This window comes from Lactuca sativa, chromosome 5 (assembly GCF_002870075.4).
Source record: "Lactuca sativa cultivar Salinas chromosome 5, Lsat_Salinas_v11, whole genome shotgun sequence".
NCBI lineage: Eukaryota > Viridiplantae > Streptophyta > Magnoliopsida > Asterales > Asteraceae > Lactuca > Lactuca sativa.
This window is the reverse complement of record NC_056627.2, coordinates 318385771-318409256: the sequence shown is the minus strand read 5'-3', so window position 1 is coordinate 318409256 and position 23486 is coordinate 318385771. Positions and strand designations below refer to the sequence as shown.

Genomic DNA, 23486 nt, shown 5'->3' with positions numbered 1-23486 from the left:
AGCTAGTAAGGTCAAAACAGAGACTATAGACCCCAGATAGTATCAAATGAAAGATACAGCTAGCAAGGTCAAAACAGAGACTATAGACCCCAGACAGTATCAAATGAAAGATACAGCTAGCAAGGTCAAAACAGAGACTATAGACCCTAGACAGTATCAAATGAAAGATACAGCTAGCAAGGTCAAAACAGAGACAATAGACCCTAGACAGTATCAAATGGAAGATACAGCTAGCAAGGTCAAAACAGAGACTATAGACCCCAGACAGTATCAAATGAAAGATATAGCTAGCAAGGTCAAAACAGAGGCTATAGACCCCAGACAGTATCAAATGAAAGATACAACTAGCAAGGTCAAAACAGTGTGAGTCTGAAAAGTGACATCAGCATACAGTGTAAATTGCTGACAAAATACCGTTACCTTAAAGCCATGAATTATAAGGCAACCCAGGATACTCGTAACCATACTGACTAGAGTTCCAGACGCCCTACAAGCATCTATAGAATGTGACATTTGTCACCCCTTGGCTTGGTGGGCCGTGGACTGTAGCTAGCAGTCAGGGTGCGGGGTTGTCAATCCCGTATAGGCCTATACACACAATGTCCGCTCTCCCTACAGGAGACTCTGGTTACCAACTAGACGACGGAGAAGGCCGCGTCCCGAAGATGCATCCCAAATAGAGGGTAGTGTGTTTCTTGAGGGGAGTGGGTTTCTAATGCAAGTGATATACTAGAGGTAGAGACTTCCAAACAGTGGGTAGTGTGTTTCTAAAGTAAGTGTAGAATAGAGGTAGAGACTCTTAATTGACTTGACTAGAGAATTCCCTAGATGTCCATACTCATATACATAGTATTTAACTAATGGACCAAACGACCTTCGAACGGCTACCCGATCCCACCAGACCACATCTCAACAAAGAAAAGGAAATAGGGCCGACGAACCTTCCTAAGTCTTTCAATCATTACTTATATATACCTATATAGGCACGGACATACATCTAACTATGACTAAGTGCGTTTCAAGTAGAAGTGATCCTTGTGAAGTAGTAGCGCCTAATAAGTGAAGTAAAAGCGTTCACAAGTGAAGTAGAAGTGTCGCGCAAGTATAAGCGTATCATGAAGTGGAGGCGACAATAAGTGAAGCGAAAGCGTATCAAGTATAAGCGAAGAAGAATCGTATCACTAAGTAAGAGCGTGAATAAGTATAAGCGTCATAAGGTATAAGCGACTATCAATATAAGTGGAAGCATTACAGAGTAGGAATATGGAATAAGTATAAGCAAATCAGCAATAACTTCAAATAAAAATATACGTAAAAAGGAATCTTAATGAAAAGCCTTTACGAACAGAAAATTCCACACTTGTATTCTTTTGTAAAATATGCTTGAAAATCTTGGAAAAATCTTTCACAAACCAGTCTAGAATGAATTTAGTTTAAAAGGTATAAGTAAGAGTTTTAAAACAATTGAAGAAGCGTTAAAGCGTCCTACTCGGTAAAAACAGTGTATAGTGGCAAAATCTTGTGCATGCGGGTTATCAATCACATGTGATTGATATGATAACTGGCATGTTTAACTTGTAATCCCCCCCTATAAAACATCTAAAAGCATTTAAAAGGTTCATTCAGGGGTATGAACTCACCTGGTGTAAGTAGGTCCGACGGAAGTGCCGTTTGGGCGTTCGGGGTCCCGCAAGGACTTGAACACACACGAGGACCTATTTTAACATATGATAACATATGTTCACATACAATTAGCATATAATATACTAATTAAACAATTATACACACTCAAAGGAGTGGAAAACACTTTTGGTTGAGTGTTTGGGGTCCCGGGTAGTGTTTAAGGGTGCTAAGGGTCTCTTATCAGTTGTGGAACTTTGCTAAACTCAAATATCAAGTGTGTAAAGGGGTTTAAAGCATCAATATGGACCAAACAAGGAGTTTACGGCCCAACCTAAGGGAGTTTACGGCCGTAAACTCCCAAGGTCAATTTCTTGGGTGTTTGATGCTTCTAGCTTGTTCATAGGATTATTCTAAGCACTTTTCCTCAAAGGCATGAGTGGGTTTGAGGTTTCTAAGGGCCTTATAATGGATTTTACGGCCTAAGAACAACTCCTAAAGGAGTTTACGGCCGTAAACTCTAAATGATTGAGTTTTGTGATGTTTCAAGCCCCTAATGCCTTTCTAGTGATTTCTAATGAAGTGTGATGCCATTTTGGGTGATTAAAACCAACATTTGAGGGGGTTTTTGGGGAGTTTACGACCTAGATAATGCTTGGGCCGTAAACTCCAAGAAATCCCTCATTTTCCTTGTGTTTAAGCCCTTAAATCCTTCCTAGTAAATTATGGTAAATGTCTAAGGCCATTTGGGGGGCAAAAATCACACTTTTGGGCATGTTTAAGGGTGTTTACGGCCTTGACCCTTGTCTGGACCGTAAACTCCCTTTAATAAATCATTTTGGAGTGTTCAAGTGTCCTAAACTCAAAGGAATAAGTCCCTAAATTATGTAATAAGCCCTAGGATGAGTTTGAAGTGCATTTGGGACCATGACTTGTGGAGTTTACGGCCTAAGCATGTGCTTGGGCCGTAAACTCTTCTTTGAGTCCTAAATCCATGCATTTTAGTGTTTAAACACCCCTAGGCTATAACCCCTAATTATTTCTAAGCTTATGGTCAAGTTCAAAGGCATGATTGGCTCCATTTTAGGGGTTTACGGCCCTAGAATGTTCCTGGGCCGTAAACTCCTTATACCATGCCTTCCTGGATGATTTTTGGGCTATAAACATGATTCAATACGTTTAGGATACGCTAGGGTAAGCGGACTTACAATTTGGAAGCGTTTGGTTACGAATTCGGGGTGAAAACGGGTCTAGAGAGAGAGTTTAGAGAGAGAGTGTAAAAAGTCTCCAATGGACTCCACTCACCCATATATAGGTTTCACAGTCGGGGCTCAGTGGAATTTTACCCAATACTGCCGTTAAACGGGGCTTTTGGTCGCACCCGATTTAGTGGTCGTAATAATAAAACTTGACATTTTCCAAATGAATGAAAATGTGTGTCCTGTGTTTTTATTTCCTTTTATCACGACTTAACGGCATGTTAAAGGTAATCAAATGGAATGTTTATTAAATTGATGCCCTCTAATTAACGGAACTTTTATACAGTGGAATATTCCGTTAACGGTAACGGGGAAATGTAACGGGACAACTTGGGTTGTCACATCATACAAGTGTAGGAACTTCAAATAATCATTCATGATCTTGAAGTTGAATGTATGGAAATAAAATCTAACTTTCTTGTTGGTTCAATCATTGAAAAAATTCCTCCTTCTTGGAAGAATTTTAAATCATATCTTAAGCATTTAATTGATGGCATGAGTTTTGAGCAGTTTGTGTTGAAGAAGATAACAGATTGAATGAGAAAGCTGATGCAAACTCCTTGGAACCAAGTGCAAAGTTCGTTGGAGAAGCACATACTTCAAAGATAATAAATAACAACAAGAAAGGGAAGGATGGCTCCAAAAAAATCTTCTAAAGATGGCAAAAACCATGGCCCAAACAAGAAGAATTCGGGTCCTTGCTATGTTTGTGGTAGAACTAGACATAAGGCCAATGGTTGCAAATTTAGGAAGGGTTAAGGATGCAATTGTAGAGGAAACAATGGTGGAAATTCTGGTCAAACCAACATGGTTGAATCACCAAATTAGTTTGTTGTAATGATTCAAACCAACATGGTTAGTAATGATAATGTAATAATGGGCACTACTATCCCCTCTTTTATGTATATGCATGATCCTTTATTTTTATGGCATCCTCGATTGGGACATGTCAATTTTCGTTTTATTCAAAGAATGACAAAACTAGGCATGTTACAAAAATGTTCATTAGAAAAAATTATGAAATGCGAGGTTTGCGTAGAATCGAAATTCTCTCAACACCCTCATAAATCAATAGAAAAATCTAATGACATTCTTGGTTTAATCCACTATGATTTATGTGATTTTAGAGCTACACCTAAAAGATGAGTACGAAATTATTATATGTCTTTTATAGATGATTGCAAAAAGTATTGTTATATTTATTTGTTAAATACCAAAGATAAAGCCTTGAACTATTTTAAGAACTATAAGGTTGAAGTTGAAAATTAACTTGACAACATGATCAAAATTTTAAGGTCGGACCGAGGAGGAGAATACGAGTTCGAAGACTTTGTTGATTTTTGTTCTTTATATGGTGTTACACATCAAAAAATTGCTCCATATACTCCATAACAAAATGAAGTGGGTGAAAGGAAGAAAAGAACGTTGAAAAACATGATTAATTAAATGTTAATAACTTCTAGAGCACCACATAATATGTTGGGAGAAGCATGTCTTGCAACAAATTCAATACTTAATAAAATTCCTCATAAAAAGAGTGATAAATCACCTTATCATCCGTGGAAAGGGAGATTACCCTCTTACAACCTTGGACCAAAAACCATAAATTGTATTTATCTTGGACCTGTCATGAATAGTGCAGTTTATAAGTTTCTTTTATACAAATCACATGTTGATGATACCCATAACAATACCATGGAATCAGCAGAGGTTGATTTATTTGAAAATGTATTTCCTTACCAAGATAAAGGGAAAAAGGTTTCATGTTCAAGGAAAAGACCTTTAGATGATGGACTGAATGAAACCATTGTTGACAAAAATTTACAGACAAATGAAGAGAGTTCTTCCAAGGTTCAAGAAGAGAACTTAGAACCTAGAACCTAGAAAAAGCAAATTGGGAAAAATAGCCAAATATTTTAGACCTCATTACATGACCTTTGTATTGAATAATGAATCCCAAACATATAAGGAAGTTATGGATACCGTTTGGTTTTATTGTAATCGAATCTTTAAAAGATGACCTACCTTTCTATAACTTAGGTCATCTGGAGTACTCCCAACACCAAGGGCGGGAGTTTCCTCCAAATCACCATCAATAATCAACACCACATACATTAACAATGGTGTGGTCTCCACACAACATTGAAAGAGAAAGAAAAACAAGAAATGGAGAGAGGCACAAGAGCCATATATTCTGTTGAAAGATATGGTCCAAACCACATAAAGCCACACAACGTGGCTCTAATTTATCGCTCCACTGGAGGCAACCTAGTGTGCATGTCTTGGTTATCCGTCGCCTCACCACCATGCCTATGGCATTGTGAGTACTCGTACCGACTTTAATGTATATGTATCATATGAGCTTTTAACTTTTAATAAGTCGTTGTTAAATGAAAAATACAGAAGTCTTATTATTATATGTACATTTGTGATTTACTTAAATCATTATCATAAATATCGAAAATATAAATAAATTTTTTTTAATATAAATTTTATTTAATAACTAAATCACTTATTTAATTATAAACTTTTATCATAAACTATGATAATCCTCCCTTCTTTTCAATTATATATTTACCAACAAAACTAAGTTTTTCTTTTAATAGAAAATTAAAAACCAACGTCTTAGAAAATTTAATCACTCTTTTTTAATTTAATCGTCATTATTTCAAAATATTTATACAATAATTTGCTATAGAATTCGATCGATAACAAAATGTCTAAAATAAAATTCAATAAACAATCTTTAAGACACGTATTGCATAAATTCTTGATCACATTCAAGACCGGCCATGGTCTCGGGAGCTAACACTACCTCAAGATCAATACTGCCATCACCATCACGACCTGGAAAAGCCGAAATCTTACCATCAAATTTATTAGCCTTACCGCTGCGAATCGCCATGGGCCGACCCCACCCGAAGTCATTGTTATACATTGGAAACCTGGGAGAACTTCCCATGGTTATCATAGCACCATCAAAGTTACCCAAAGGAAACAACTTTGGATTGCTTTCCCAATCCTTCACACCTCGGCGCACAGTAGCATTATCATGTGCCACCACATTTTGGTGGAGCTGATTGGCTGCCCACGACAAGTCATGTGAAAGTAGGTCCCCAACGGAAGCAACGGTTGGGATGCTTTGGATCAAGTTACCGAAATAAAAGGGGTCCACCTTAGGATCTAATCGATGTCTACAGTTAACAGCCATTCTGAACGTCGTCGTTTTGGTGTCGTGGAAGTTACGCGCGCGTGTTACAGAACGCCACAATTGAGCGCAAAGTGATTGGAATGACGAAATTTCACTTTTAGGCTTTAACGTGCCGTTAGGTTTTCCGTTACCGTCGTTATTCGCCTTCCCGTAAATCTCTGCATCGTTCAGATCGGAGTTTTGGGGTTTCCATAACGGATTATTGGCTCTGAATTTCATCTTCAAGATTGATTCCCTGCTAAAGTGTATGATCCTCTCCCGCAGCGGCTCATCACCGGAAAACGTAGCAGCCGGTCCACCGTCGGGAAGTGGCAGGACCACCGGAGAGTTAAAAACATTTTCCCGGCAAAAATTCGGGGAGTTCGTTACTTTCATGGCCCCTTTCGAGATCTCAGCAAAAGTATTAAAAAAATTCCAGAAGGAAGTCCCGTCGACCACCGCGTGATTAACGGTGCACCCAATAAAAACCCCATCCCCAAGCTCTGTCACTTGCACGGCGGCGATTGGTTGGTGGTGCCCGGCGTAACTCAAGGTCTTGTCAAAAGCAAAGAAAGTCTTGAAGCATGGGTGAACGTCGCAATTGGGGAGTAGAATTTGATGTGTGAAGAGATGGGTAGCGGTGGAATGAACGAACTCCACACCGGAATCGTTGCAGATAATGTTGACATGCCCTTTGTCGTCGGTGGAGAGGCGGCCGGCGAGGGCCGGGAAATGAGACAGGGTTTTAGAGAGAGAAAGTTTGAGGAGGGGAATTAGTTGGTGGGGAGGCAAAGGAGGTTGAGAGAGCAAGACACCCTTTTGGATGTATTGGCAAGAGAGCATAGGAAGATCAGAAACTGAGAGCTTCAAGGATTTGATTATGGAGTTTTTGTCTGGATGAATTTTGCATTTGGAGATTATGGCAACTGAATCAGTTGCAGTTGTAGAAGAAGAAGACGAAGGCATAGTTTCTTTCAGTATCAAGTCAATGGATGTATGCACTTGTAGACTTTGTAGTCGCTGTGAGTTTGTGGAAGGAGATGTTAGATTTGATTTGGTATTTATAGGGATTCCAAACTTCAGTAAAATGTTATTCTAGGAAATAAAACTTTTACGACATTTTAGCATATTAATAAAGATTTTAAATTATTATTCTAGTAGTATAAATTTCTATATTCGTAATATACCATTCATCTATAAAATTGAAAAGAATATACCAATTTTTGATTTGTCAACTTACCTCCCACAATTTATCATATGACATGATATCCAACATAATAAAGAAACGTAATTTTGTGAGCTTTTGTTTTATATAAGTGTTTTAAAGCATAATAACGGACAATAACAAATATCAGTGTTATAAGTGTTAAACGCGCTCTATTTAATTAATTTTTTTTTTTTATCGATTTATGAAATGAAATAGTTATGCTGGTATGTTCTATTTCTAGACTGATAGATATAATATTTTACTTGATAAATATTTTTTTATAAATTTTTTAAAGTTTCGGGTGGGGTTTTGAGGGTTGTTGAGGTTCATGAACCTTGGTAGGCAGGTTCCATGTTGGTTTTATGATATGATCAACCTTTTTTTTCTTATACTACATTTTCTTAAAACTCTCCACATTTGTTGTGTGTATTAAAAGAGCAAAATGACAAACATAAACATGATTTTGGCCTCAAATAACCAGACAACCCCGATTCAATAATTATCTATTTGATTAAAAAGCACATGTTTTGAATTTATTATCATTGTTTTTTTTTTAATTAAAACTTAGTATTAAGTTGTTTTTGGTATTTTTGCAAATGCTTTGTTGATGCTAGCTGACAAATTTGATTAAGGGTTAACATGTCTTTAGGACTTGATCTTATTTTTCAGGATTTCATCTTAGTCTTTCAACGTTGCATGCATTTTGGATAGTGTGGGTTAGGCCTTTTTTTTGGTTAAGTCATGAAATGATAAATGTCAATAATGGATAATGATATTTTAACAAATATAGTGTTGCTGATATGAACATTATTTCTTTTTTACATTATTATCCGAATATAAATAGATGACTATTTTATCTTCATATTTAATAATAATAAATAACATGCTGACTACTTATTTGGTAATCGATATAAATTTAAAGTGTACATTATCAAATTAAATAATTTTAAAAGTAAAATAGATTAAAATATATGATATTTAACATACACTAAACATTATTTTAAAATAAGTTTAATAAAAAATTAAATCAAAATATGTGTTACAATATATTATTTCTATATGCTCTCTCTATACATATGAAGAACTGCAATTTTCTTGTCATTTTCTACCTTAGAGAGTTGGAAAGTAAATAATTAGAAAAAAAATAGAACATGGAAAAAAAAAAGATAATAGTCATTAAGTTCTACTTTATTGTAATTTATTGGTTTTAAATTTGCATTTTTAATGAAATTTAAAAAGAAAGAAAGACACTATATGAATGTCGATTATTAAATTCTAACTTGTTTTAATTCATCGGTGTATTTTTTACATGGGGGCTTAGAGGGGGGGCAAAATGGGCAGCTGCACAGGGCCTGGTTCGTCCTGGGCCTTTAAGAATATTTCATTTTATATTTTTTTTATATTTATTTTTTGACTTTTCGAATTTCACAAGTAGCATGTAATTATAAACATATTTACACGCATTTAATAAAAATCAATCTTAAAATTTATTAAAAGGTGAATGCAACAGAAGAACGAAGAAGACGAATGAAATTTGGAGTGATATTAAGGATTTCATTAGGTTTATTGAAAAAAATCTATATATATATATATATATATATATATATATATATATATATATATATATATATATATATATATATATATAGAGAGAGAGAGAGAGAGAGAGAGAGAGAGAGAGTAGATTATTAAGAAAACATAATTGATTTAAAAAAAATATAATGACATTTATTGAAAAAAACACATCTGACATCATAAACACTATTCCTCTTCACATTCATGAAGGAAACATCAAAATACATCAGAATATGTTAAGTGTTGTTAATATTAACTTCATTGAGTTAAAGGAAACACACTTAGCCTGGGATATTACATAATCATAGGATTATTATTTAATTATTTTGGATTTAAGGTTCTTAAACATAAGATTTATTACTTTTATGTTTTAGGTAAGATCTAAGTTGTAAATATTATTTGAAATTGATTTTGGTATATATGAAGTCTTGGTTAGTGTAAGGAGTAATTATGATCCCTTATGAACGAAGCATGTCATAAGATGATTAGAATACTTTAAGTTGTATATTTAAGTATTTAAGATACCTTTCAGGTTTTTATTTCGATCGAGAAAAAAAAAGATTGAGAATGAAAGAATCATTCTCAGCCACACATTTATTTTGATGCAAAATACTTAGGCGTACCGACGGAAATGGATAATGAATTTTGATATATTTAAAATCATTTTTCGATAAAAATGGCTCATTAAAAACTTAAAAAAAAAACGAAAAACCTATGTTTTTGTATATATTAAGGTAATGATTTGCATAGTTTAAGGAAACATGGTTTGTTGGAAAGCACATATGTATTCCTTTCCCATTTATGTCCGATGAAGGTTTTTGTGCCAAAAATAAATGAATGGCTGATAATAATTCTTTCATTCTCAACTTTTTTTTTTAATTTTCTCAATTGTACTTACCTCTCTCTCTCTCTCTCTCTCTCTTTCTCTCTCTCTCTCTCTCTCTCTCTATATATATATATATATATATATATATATATATATATATATATATATATATATATATATATATATATATATATATATATATATATATATATGTATAGGTTCAGGTTCATTTGAGACCATTCTAATTTTGTGAGACCGTGAGACCAAATCTAAAAATAATTTTAAAATGCAAAATAAATGGAAAAATCCAAAAATTCTTTTTTTAAATGTTATTTTCGGAACTTGAATTAACTAAAAAAAATATAAAAAAATAAAAAAAAATAAAAAAAATTCCGTTTTTTTTTTTGAAAAATACGTGAAATATTCTAAATAGAATATTTCACTGACATATTCTAAAAAATAATTTTAAAATGCAAAATAAATGGAAAAATCTAAAAATTCTTTTTTTAAATATTATTTTCGGAACTTGAATTAACTAAAAAAAATTTAAAAAAAATTAAAAAAAATAAAAAAAAAAATTCTATTTTTTTTGAAAAATACGTGAAATATTCTAAATAGAATATTACACTGTACATATTCTAAAAATAATTTTAAAATGCAAAATAAATGGAAAAATCAAAAAATTCTTTTTTTAAATATTATTTTCGGAACATGAATTAACTAAAAAAAATTAAAAAAAATTAAAAAAAATAAACAAATGCGTCTCACGGTCTCACAAAATATAAGTGGTCTCAAATGAACCTAACCCTATATATATATATATATATATATATATATGTATATATATATATATATATATATATATATATATATATATATATATATAAGCTTAGGTTATTTTGTTTTTACTAAGTATTGTGTGTCAGAATGCACAGATCTAGACCAGCGGATGAAATTAATTAATAGACATAATTTGAGAGTGTATGATATTACAATGGGGTAACATGTACCATATAATCACACAATTTTTAGCAAAAGGGTATTTTGGAAAATTATCTACATTTATAAAAGGAAATTTTCGGATTTTTAGAATTGATTAATTTTTCTAATTTAAAAAAATCTGAATTTTTTAATTAATTCAATTTCAATTTTTACCGATTTTATTGTATCAGAATATTTTTTGTTAAATGATACTCTTTCAGAATTTTATTCCAATAGAATATTATTGAAGAAAAACAAAATTCTTGAATCAGATGTTGAAAAATAACAAACATTCTAATGTATTCTTATACATCTGAACTTAAATACAAATTTATACATATTCTTACAGACTAAAAGTCTTATACATTTTAATATAGTTATAAATATTCTAAAAGAATATCAACAAAAATGAATAACATTCTTAAAAAATAACAATATTCTGCTAGAATACTCTCGTTCTCCATGTTTTCTTCATTTTCCACATCAATGGCAGCCCCTTCAAAACCTAAATCCAAAAAAAAAACATAATCAACTTTAAAATAGTATAACTTTCAGTATATTCTAACATAATAAAACTATAATTCTAACAGAATGTGTTAGACATTAAAGACTTTTAATTTATTCTAACAGAATGTACCCAAGTCACTTGATCAACTATTCCCCGAGTCACCTGATCCGAATTATCGACTTAATCTAATTACAATGACTACATTGTAGCTAACACATAGGACAATACTTTGGAAAAAGGTCAGCTTATTACAAGCTAGAATGTGGTAAATATGACAGTTCAAAGATCACAAATGTTTCTAAACAAAGAGTGCTAAAAATACAGTTGTAACATCGCATGTTCGAAGGACTATAACTCAACCAATATTAATCAAATTTAAATGACTTCTGAACCTAACTTGTAGCTAACACAAAGGAGAATATGCAGAATCAAATTTCATATCATTCCAAGCTAGTATGAGAGAGATATGATAGTTCAAATATTACAAAAAAAAATTGGCTGAAATATTTGATTCAAGCATTTTAACAAACATTTGGCGGACAAAATCAGATGCACAAATCTTTATACTCCATTTGATGAAACATACAACATATGTAATTAATAAATAGATGAATGTGACTAAATTTACAATAAAAAAAGATAATATAGTGCATACTTGGAAGCCGATTCAAGAATCTCTCAAAGATCGAAGAACACATCCATGGCTATCGCCAAAGTCATACGTGAAGAACAGGCCGGTCGATTTCACGAATTTGGGGATTCCGATGAAGACGATTTTAGATTCTCGTTAGATTTAAGTGAAGAAGGAGTTTCAGCAAAAGAGATCGATTCGCGAGGCTGGACTGTTTTTCCTCTTTTCAATCGCGATCTTCTCATCAAGGTTGAAGTTAAATCAAAGGATAATGAGATTCATGCTTCTGATTCAATCACCAGTTCATTACAGAAGTTGTTCATTGATGAACCAGAAGAATCTTCATGTTCATCATCAGAAGCCGACAAATTGGAAGCTCTACCTTCTGGAATTTTCTGTGTGTGGAGGCCTAAGACGGAAAGTGGATCATCACCTATTATGCATGTGGAGTAGTTCTACCGGGTCTCTATTGAAGAAGAAGAGTAGTTCTACCGGATCTCTATGTGTGTGTGGGTATTGTATGAGATGAAGAGGGAGCGTAAAACCCTAATCTAGTGGGGGTGAGGTTTTAAAACTGATATCCTAATTTAAAAGGGGATATTATTTAATTTTATCAATTTACCATAATTAATTATAGTATAGATTACTATTACACCCTTATATTTATTATTAATGATTTATTTTTTTTCCTAAAATCCTATTGGTGCATTCATGCACACAATAGTTGCTGAAAATATTTGAACCTAGCTCTGTCTCTCTCTCTCTCTCTCTCTCTATATATATATATATATATATATATATATATATATATATATATATATATATATATATATATAATCCGGATCAAATAAAAACAAAATTTTTGGTAGGAAGTTAAAAAGTTTTTGATGTACATATTATTTTAGTAAACCAAAAAAATCATTATATTCATAAGAAAAAATTCCTAAAAAAACACATTCGTGAATCATTTCTTAGTAAATCAAACAAAAATTCACTTGACGAACAAGTTTAATGAATAATAACAAAATCAATGTAAAAAAATCATCAAGACGTTTTTTTTTGTGAATCATTTTATTTTTTATTTATCTAATGATTTATTTATTTTTGTTTCACCTAAAAGATATGCTGATTAAAAATTTCTTCTTTCCCTACCAAAAATTTCATTTTACTATATATATATATATATATATATATATATATATATATATATATATATATATATATATATATATATATATATATATATATATATATATATATATATATATATAAAGGTGGAGATCCGTTGATAACTAACAGTTTAATGAGAATCCGAAAACTAAAAAATGAACGTTAGATCAAAAAATGTTCATTAACAACATGATCATTATTGTAGTTTTATATTTTTAAAAACATTAATAATAATTCTTAAAAACTAGAATAAAAAATAAAATTTTGGATTTAATAAAAAGATCAAAGTTTTCATTTTTTTTAAACAGGTTTATCGTATTTTTAAAACTTAATTTAAAAAATGTTGTTTTTTTTCGATTTTTTTTAATAAATGCAGTTTTTTCGATTTTTTTTTTCAAAAAGTGTAATTTTTTTTAAAAGCAATAATTTTTTTTAGAAGCAATATTTTTTTTGAAACCCAACATTTATAAAAAAAAACTCTAAGTTTTAAAAAAAAAAATCATGTAGTTACACATGCATATATGCATACTTTTCCCGTATACACATATTTACAAGTGCATACAAACATATTTCTTAATAAGTAATATTCGTAAATAATCATAAAAAACAAATTTTATTTAATGACTTATAAACATTATAGTAGAATTATTTGTCGATACAAGATAAACTATAAAAAACAAAAAACCGCTATAAATGTTTTCAAAGTGTCTTAATTTCTTTGTGCCCAAATTGCAATATTTTTTAAATTTATCATTTTCCACATCTTCAATATTATCGACAAATTATTTCAAACCTACATGAACATTAAAAAAATAATTAACGAAGAACACTCACACAAAATGCATGTGTGCATATTGTATCATCCATAAAAATCATGATAAATTTAAACTTTTTAAATACAACCCAAAACCATAAAGTGTTTACAAAATAGTTTTCAAAACATTTCCGACATCAGAGTTTCCCAAAATCATAGATCATAAACAGAGGATGTGTACGGTTATGCCTTTGTCTTCCCGCTGTCATCTGAAGTACCTGAAACATAACCTAAAACTATAAACCAATGCTTAGTGAGTTTCCCCCAAAGTAATAACACATAATATAAGCATAATAACTAACAACATGCATATAGAGCCTTCAGACTGACTGGAATGCCCCACCGGCCTAAAAACTATCTGGTATGTTCACAAAACCTTCAACATGACGGGTACGCCTCACCGGGCCTTCAGCCTATCCAGAACGTTCTCCGGGCCTTCGGCCTGACTGGTACGTCTCTCGGGCTTGCAACCTATTCGGGACGCCCTGGGTGTCTTGGCCTTCAGTCTACATTGGTCCGCCTCAACCTAACCACACATAACTATGTTGACATATACACAACAGATAAGTATACATATAACCAGTCCACAGACAATTAGACAGATCTTACAGATAACTAATAATAGCATCATCCTATATACTAGGATACCGATCTAACAAATCACTACAGCACAATACTTACTATCACATAACATGATATCTAATCCAATGGGCCGACCTTGGTGCCTTCTACCCGCAATTACAGTGAGGAAAGCTCACCTCACAGACTGAACAGTAGCTGATGAGATCCCGACTCCGAATCTCAGCTTAAAGTGTCATCTATCCAATCAAATGACCAATCATAATCAAAATCCCAAAATACCCTTAAGTCAACCTTGGTCAAAGACACAGTCAAATTGGTCAAACCCAATAAGTACATGGGGCGTACTCCGAGTACAAGGGCATACTCCTAGAAGCTCCAAAATCCAATAAGTGCTTAATGTCTTAAGCCCTTACGTCCATATTTCAGATCCATGGCTAAAATACACTCAAGAGTCATAAATTTTCCAACTTTATGAATTTACATTCCCATTAAGTGCTTATCTCAACTTCTTAATCCATTAAGACATTCTACAAGATACATGTAGCAAAACCAACCATTTGAAACCCATTTTTTATGACTCAAGACCCTCCTAAAGGTCTGAAAGGATAACTTAATGGGTCAAGAACATACTTTGTTTATGAAACATGTAACACCCGGAAACCAGAAGGCCAAACGAGGAAAGAAAATCTCCAAACCAGAAGGCAACTCGTCGATTTCAAGGGTGAGAACTCGACGAGTAGGAATGTTGTCACATGTGTTTTTGGAAGACCAACTCGATGAGTTGGAGGGGACCAACTCGACGAGTTGGACTGGGTTTGGGAAACCCTAAATCCAAGATTTTACACCCTATTTATACATCCTAAACTCTAGGGTTTCTAGTATCCAATGTCCAAACCCTGAGTCCAGAAACCCTAATGCTAGTTTGAGTGTTGTGAGCCATTCTTGAGAGAAATCTTATATGTTGAAGTTTGTGGAAGAAGGAGAGGCTTGAGGATTCAAGAAGGAGATAGTACATCCAGAGACTTCCTTTCATCATCATCATTTTCTGGTAATCAAGTCTCTAACTTGCTTAGTAGTTTCTTAGATCTCCTTATTTTCACTTTATTGGGTTTTTGGTCTAAGGAGCTTGATCTTTGGGATATGGACGCCCCAAGTGAGTGAACCATCAGATTTGGAATCGTTAAGGGCTGTTAGGACATAAAGGTGCAAACTTTATGCCATTGGAGCCACCATGCAAGCTCTAAGATGTCATCTTGGCCTTTTATGCCCCAAAAGGCCATGCATGGAGGAAAAGGCAGAAGCTTTACGTGTTTAAATGATGTCTAAGGCCTAGATCTCTGTTTATATGCTTTAGTTTAGAGTATTGATGACTTGTGGACCAAGATCTAAGTTCTAAAGAGTTAGGGTTTGAGCCAAGCCCATCAAATGAGGGTATTAACGGGTAAAGTTGGAAACTTTACCCTTAAAAGGACGTTTTTAGTATGTATGAGAAACAAGAAGCTTAGATCTGAAGTGTAGGGGCTTAATCCGTTAAGATGTCCTAAATAAACAGAGGAACTTGTCGAGTTCATAGTGGAACTCGACGAGTTGAGTTGATTTGTCCCGATTTTGTACCAGGTAGAACTCGACGAGTCTGAGGAGGGACTCGATGAGTTGACTCACTTTATCACAACTACGAGTATCAAGGGAACTCGGCGAGTCAGGAGGATGACTCGACGAATTGAGGCAACTCGGAGTGTTGACTTTGACTTTGACAAGCGTTGAATTTGACCAAATTTAACCCATGAAGGGGTCTTGGGAAAGGAATGATATCTAAGGGATTATTGGATTTTGACTTAGTGTTATGTTGGTAATGATAGCTCGGGGAGTCGAGAGATCAGCAATTCGGGGATCTGCCAGCTAACAGCGAGAGGTTTATTCGTGGGATTCTGCAGTCAGCTTGTGAGGTGCATTTTATTCTGTAGCAACGGGTCAAAGGCACCAATGCCGACCCGTTTATGTATGTAGTAGGTTTCTGTACTTCGGTCCGATGTCGGGGCAAGCCCAAGGAATGTTTATATGATTATGGATTTCGGTTCGATGTCGGGCGGGGACCGAGGAATGTTTATATGTATGTTTCCGAACTACGGTTCGATGTCGAGTGGTACCCGATGAAGGAATGCATGTTTAGTTATACTTTTTGTCTTTGTGATACTTGTATGTGCCCGGTAGGGAGGTGAGTGTCCGGGGGGGGGGGGGGTCTCGTATCTCATCACTAGCTGAATGTGGACGGGGTTCCATATCACATTATTTGCAGAGTAGGGGCGGGGCCCATGATAAGCGAGGCCTTAGGATGAGAATATATAGTATTGTGTATGATTCCTTATGTGCTAGTATGATTATATGTTATTGTCTGTATGTGTATAGTGGGCGGTGCCAAGAGACAGGCGTGGTCTGGTAGAAACAGATCTGTATACCGAGCGGGGCTCGATGCCAGGCTGGGCCTGATTCCGGACACTTTCCAATGTCGGGCGGGGACCGAGGAAGGGACGGGGGCCCAACCTATGTGATTATGTGTATGATATGTGGTAGTTTGGGGAGACTCACTACGCTTCATGCGTACAGTTTTCAGTTTTGGTTTTAGGTACTTCCGCTAGTAAGGGGAAGAGCTCGAGATGACCGCATTGCACACACCATAGCTTTTAGCCTGGGAGGATTCACTATGTCGTTTTGACATATGATTTTGATATATTGACAGATGTTATGATATTTTTAAGATACATGATTTATGACTTTTATATGATGAATGATACTTATGGTTTTATTAATGATTTAAAATGAAACTTTTGGACCGTATTTTTGGGATGTTTCAAAAGACCACATTCGGGACAAAAGGACCTAAAATTAGCCCAAAACAAGATCTACAAGAATCTACACAAAGTTTAGAACTTGATACCTCAAAATGGTGCCAAAAGGTGGTGTGATCCTGGATCTAGTGAGCTTCACTCCTTCAAGGTGGTCTCCTCTTCCTTCCTTCTTATTCAAGCGCACCAAAACACACACAAGCATAGAAATGGCTCCTCAAGATGATACTAGGGTTGCAAACACGTATGCGAGGGTGGATGTTGATAAGGTGAAGGAAATGAGGCTATAATCAGGTTTAAATATGAGCCAACCCTAAAAATTAGGGTTTGCATGTTGGGCACGTACGCCCTGTGTACTAAGGCATGCCTCCCAAATTATGATATTGCCACTAGGGCTTCTCAAATTATGATATTGCCTAAAAATTAGGGTTTGCAAGCTGGGCACGTACGCCCTGTGTACTAAGGCATGCCTCCCAAATTATGATATTTTTGGGATGGCGTACTCCCAAACCTCCCAAATTATGATATTGCCACTAGGGCTTCTCATGCACATTTCCTTCTACTTATGGACATAGAATGCAACATAATAAAATTATAGGATTAAATTTAGAAGTACCTTATCATAGGGATGCTACACATATAGACGTATGCACATGTGCATATCATCATATGTCGATATGAACATGATATAATCACATGTGAATCTTTCATGATATAATCACAAGTGAATATCACATTGATATAATCATATATGAATCTTACATCATATAATCAAATTTGAATATTACATTATATATATATATATATATATATATATATATATATATATATATATATATATATATATCATGTAATATTCACATGTGATTATATCATGTAAGATTCATATATGATTATATCATGTGATATTCACTTGTGATTATATCATGAAAGATTCACATGTGATTATATCATGTTCATATTGACATATGTATATATCATATAAGATTCACATGTGATTATATACTGAAAGATTGACATATGATTATATCATTTAAGATGCACATGTGATTATATAATGAAAGATTCACATGTGATTATATCATGTAATATTCACATGTGATTTTATCATGAAAGATTCAACTGTGAAATTCACATTTGATTATATCATATGATATCCACATGTGATTTTATCATGAAAGATTCAAATGTGAAATTCACATGTTATTATATCATTTAAGATTCATCTATGACTATATAATGAAATATTCACAAGTGAAACTTACAAGATTCACATGTGATTCTATCATGTAAGATTCACATATGATTACATCATGTGATAGTCACATTTAATTATATTCACATGTGATTATATCATGAAAGATTCCCATGTGATTATATCATGTGCATATCGACATATGTATACATCATGTAAGATTCATATGTGATTATATCTCAAAAGATTTACATATGATATTCACATGTGATTATATCGTTTAAGATTCACATGTGATTATATATTGAAGAATTCACATGGATTATAACATGTAAGATTTTTATAATGTAATATTCACATATGATTTTATGATGAAAGATTCAACCATGAAATTGACATGTGATTATATCATATGTTATTTACATGTGATTTTATCATGAAAGATTCAGATGTTATTTTTATACCGGATTTATCCCTAAACACATACCATAAGTTAGTTTTTATAATAGAAACATGTTTTTTAAATTAAAATATAAAAAGAGAGTAAGTTCATGTAAGGTCGAACCTAATAATCTGATGAGTCAAATACACGCTGACCATTAGCTCCAGCGCCATCGTTAGCTTATGAACCTCACCAGCGCAAACGTGTGCTCACTAGTAGTAGTGTATTTACTTTAGATTCTATAATGATAGTAACAGTAGTTGTCAGTTAACCGTTCCTTAATCTCAATGATTAGGATCATTATGTTTACTTAGATTAGAATCAATCCTATAAATGTCCGGATTGATTGTTACTAGTGTTACTATATATTTGTGTAATCAGGTTATGCTAAATGGTAACCCTAATCGCCACTTTGTGTTGATTCTCGTCATGAGGATCACTTCTTAGTGAAAACACGTAACACTCGATTCAAGGTACTTTTCATTTTTGACCCTTGGTATGTAAATATTTTGCAGATTTGGTCCCTAGGGGCAGTTTTGCCATTTTCAAAAATCTGTGGGTACGCAGAGCGTACGCACCTAGGGGACAAACCACAAATTTTAGGGTTTGGACCTTATTTAAACATCATTATGACCCATGATCCTCTCGTTTCTCAGCCTCCATATCCCTTTATGTCCTATTTCGAAACCCTAGAACCTTTTAAGGAGATTTGACCCTCTTGTGTGTGTTGGTGAGATTTGAGGAAGAAGAGCTTGGAAGAAGGATCCTTGATCAAAGGAGAACTTGTAGATCCAAATTTCACACATCATTTCCAACTTCATTGAGGTATAAAGCTTGGAACTTGCTCCTTATATGCTTAGATCTAGTCTTTATGTAGTTTTGGTTCCTTTTTGGTCCTATGATGAGATCTAGTGGATTTCTTCCACTTTAGAAGTTAGGCGTTACTTCTCTTTATGTTTCTGAGGTCCCTAGTCCATGAGGTTAGCATCTTGATGGTTGTGGATCAACCATGCATGTGTTTAGGTCTATTTGGTGAAAGTAGAATACTAAAGTAAGGTTTGGGTTCTTTTGAGCCATGCAAAGGCTCTAAGTTCACGACTTTATGGATTAAGACCTTCCATAAGACTTAGATGTGAATTTGGACGCAAAAGTCTTAAGGGAATAAGGCCCTAAGTTGGATTTTTGGATTCTAGCCAATATGTCGGGCGTACTCCATAATACGTTGTGCGTACTGGGTCAGCATGCCGTATGTTTGGGTCAACGCACGTACACAGTGTGTACGAAGACTACGCAGGGCATACGTTATGATTGGGCTTCTTTTTCTTTGGGCCTTCTTTTAGACTTGGACTCCCTTTGGACTTTGGGCCTTAGCTGGATTTTGGGCCTTGTATTTGTTGGGTCATAGTTGGACCTTAGGTTTATGGGTTGGGTAATTTTTGGGCCTTGGACCACCATAGGGTTATTGGGCCAAGATAGTTGGGCCCAATAAAATGTAGAATAGTCTTTTACCCTAGAGGCTCAAGGTGTTGGGTCAGGGACCCCGGTTATGAATTTTGACCTAATTATTACTTAGGGTATTGTTTGATTGTTTAATGTGGGGATTTTCTAGATTAGCAGTCCGAGCATTTATCTGATTTTTAGCAGTTTAAGGTGAGTCTCCTCACTGCGCTTGACGGGTCGAAGGCATCAATGCTGACCCGTGATTTATTATGATTAGGATGCTAGTTGTCTGCATAACTCTTACATGAGCAATATGTGATATGTATACCGAGCGGGGCTTGATGAGTGTATTGTATGCTATTTATCTTAGTGATTTTTGCATGTATTTTATGTATCTGTATAAATGACGGGCGAGGCCCGATGGTTGTTGGGCATGGCCTATTGTATGTTTGATATGTATGGTATGAGGTATTTTGGGGGAATCACTGAGCATCATGCTTACGGTTTTCAGTTTATGCTTCAGGCACTTCCGAATCGAAGGGTAAGAGCTCGGGGTGATCGCATCGCACACACCAAGACTTCCGTTTATTTGACTTTGATGTATTGAGATGATTGACTGATATACTCTGATTTTTTTATGGTTTTATGAACACGTTTTGGATGATGGTTTTGTTATTATTAAAATGAAATTGTGGTGTGAAATTATGGGATGTTACAAAACATCTTTATGATATCCTTGTTCTTATTTCTTTCTTGTTTGTATCCAATCAAATGAACCTTCAAGTGGTATCAGAGCAGATTTTTTGATACATTTAAGATATCATGTCTTCCCTATCTCAATACTATCCTAAATCCTCAGCAATAAATAAAATTTCATAGTTCGATGAAAATAAATTTGGTATATGGAAGACAAAAGCCTTGGTTGTTCTTGAAACTATGGACTATGGCATGCTCAACATTGTCAATAACGGTCCACACATTACCATGTATCAACTTATGGTCGATAATGCACCTACTGGTGGATTAAAGCTAAAACCAAAGACAAGCTATGATGAAGAAGACAAAAGACACATGAGCCTAAATGTAAAAGCAAAGGATGCCATTGGAAACTCTCTTCCTTAATACATTTGTCATCTGGTTTAGAACTATGAATTTGCACACGAAATGATGGAGACACTGACAGTTGCCTAAGAAGACAATGTAGAAGTTCAAGAAACTCAAATCAACAGCTTGAACCATGGATATGAGCACTTATTTGTTCAACAAGGTGAGACTCCAACTCAAAGGTTCCATTCTAAAGGTTAATCACTAGTGCTACACTCATTTTCAAATGCTATGAAGAAAGCAAGTTAAGTGGGCGTAAAAGGTTTTAGTCTAAAGGAAGCAGTTCATCACCGAGTAAGAAAGTCGCTGACAAAAAACATGATCAAAAGTGCTTCAACTATGGAAGCACTGATCACTTTTCCAGGGAGTGCAAAGCAAAGAAAGCATCGCAAGACTCAGAAAGTTATGAGGTGATGTACAAGAAGTTGTTGGCTCATATGAAGAAAGAAAATATTTCTCTTTCAAAAGCACTTGTTGCTAAACAAGAGAAAATTGAAGAATGGGTTGATGAAGAAGAGTCTTCGGGAGATGAGGAGCCAAAAGGGAAGTGTTTAATGGTTCGCATCGATGTTTCTCACATTGAAGAGTCAAATGGAAGTTCTAGTGCTTTTGACGTTGACCTTTCTCAAGCCACTAGTGACTCGAAGATGCAAGACTGGGACTCATCTTCCATGTATCAGGTTAACAAATTTATTAATTAATCTTCTAATGAAAAAGTTGATGTGTTTGATTACTTGCGTCTTGATCCGCAAAATATAACTTTGAAAAGCTCACACTTAAATCAAAGATTAAGATTTTATAGGAGAAACTGATTGCTACTGAAAACTCTCTCTCACAGTTGAATAAAGAATTTGCAAATATATCTTTATCAAACAAATTCTTCTTCACTGAAAAGGAAAAATTTGATGAACTTGCCAAAAAGTTACAGTGTATCGTTTACAATTAGGCACATTCACATTTCAAGTTAAACAAAATAATAAACGTTCAAATCCATGATCATTGTGAGAAAATTCGCGGTTATAATATTGATGATGCTATGAAAATACTTGGACATATTGAATCCAAACAAAACTTTGACACTGCCTGTGATCTTGAAAAGGACTTAAAAACTAGATTTGTCAGTACCTTTTTTATAAATCAATGTTTGATTGACAAACATTGTGTCACTGACTCAAATGGACACCCTAATTGTAAATCTCACTTGTCCATTCTTGATCCATCATAACATCTTCCAACTCATGAATATGTGTTGCCCTCTACTAAAGTCTTGCTAAAATAAACCATTTTGACTAGTGGATTTCAATCAGTGAATGAAATACTTAGTGAATTTCCTCAATTCACTGTAAGTGACATTGACATTGACTGTCTTTCAGATACTTCTAACGCTGATGAATCTTCCAATTCATTAGCATGTAATGACAGTGTAGCGTATCGAGTTCCAGGACAAAAGAAAGGGGTTTTGAATTAAATGAGCCGGATTCCACTTACTGGAAGCCTATTTTTAAAAGAAAAAAATATTGGAATCAGGATATGTTATTGCTGTGGGGACCCTTCACATAAGATTAGCGAGTGTAAATTTGATGAAAATACAAAATGCATTGACAACATTATAGTTCGAAATAACAAATGGGTCAAAAAGGAAAATTCTCTAAACTGTCTTCCAATTGAATGCTATAATATTTTCCTTCCTAAGTGGCCCATTGCAAAATGGGTCAATGTGTGCTAATTCATGTCTTAGTTGAACACCCCGTTTATTAAATAATTAAATAAATGAAATTTATGAATGAATGGTATCCCTAAAATAAATAATTATATATCAAGGATGGTATCGAAGGGCTAATTGTTACAATTTTAGAAGTCGAGGATTAAAAGTGTCAGTTCCGGATTAGTCTTGTAAGTATTTATGAAGGTAAGGATGACGTGGTAAATTATTGTGACTTAAGATCGATAGATTATGAGAAGCAAGGGCTAAATGGTAATTCTGGACTCCATTGTAAAGAGTTTTGAAAGCCAGGGTTTAAAAGGTAACATATGGACTTTATTTGAAGAATAGTTTGTAAGGAGGGGTTGAATTGTAACTGTGGGACTAGATATGAAAG

At 34.1% G+C, this 23486-nt stretch overlaps 2 protein-coding genes across 2 annotated transcripts; one reads left to right on the top strand and one right to left on the bottom strand.

Annotated features, from left to right (window-relative positions):
• Window positions 1-5504: 5504 nt before the first annotated feature.
• Window positions 5505-7113, bottom strand: LOC111890645 (protein ENHANCED PSEUDOMONAS SUSCEPTIBILITY 1). The gene has a single exon (XM_023886750.3). The coding sequence runs from the start codon at window positions 7033-7035 to the stop codon at window positions 5626-5628; it is 1410 nt and encodes a 469-aa protein (XP_023742518.1). The 5' UTR covers window positions 7036-7113; the 3' UTR covers window positions 5505-5625.
• A 4753-nt stretch (window positions 7114-11866) lies between these two features.
• On the top strand, window positions 11867-12250 carry LOC111890635 (uncharacterized). The gene has a single exon (XM_023886738.1). It carries the CDS (start codon window positions 11867-11869, stop codon window positions 12248-12250), a length of 384 nt encoding a protein of 127 aa, XP_023742506.1.
• Window positions 12251-23486: the final 11236 nt, after the last annotated feature.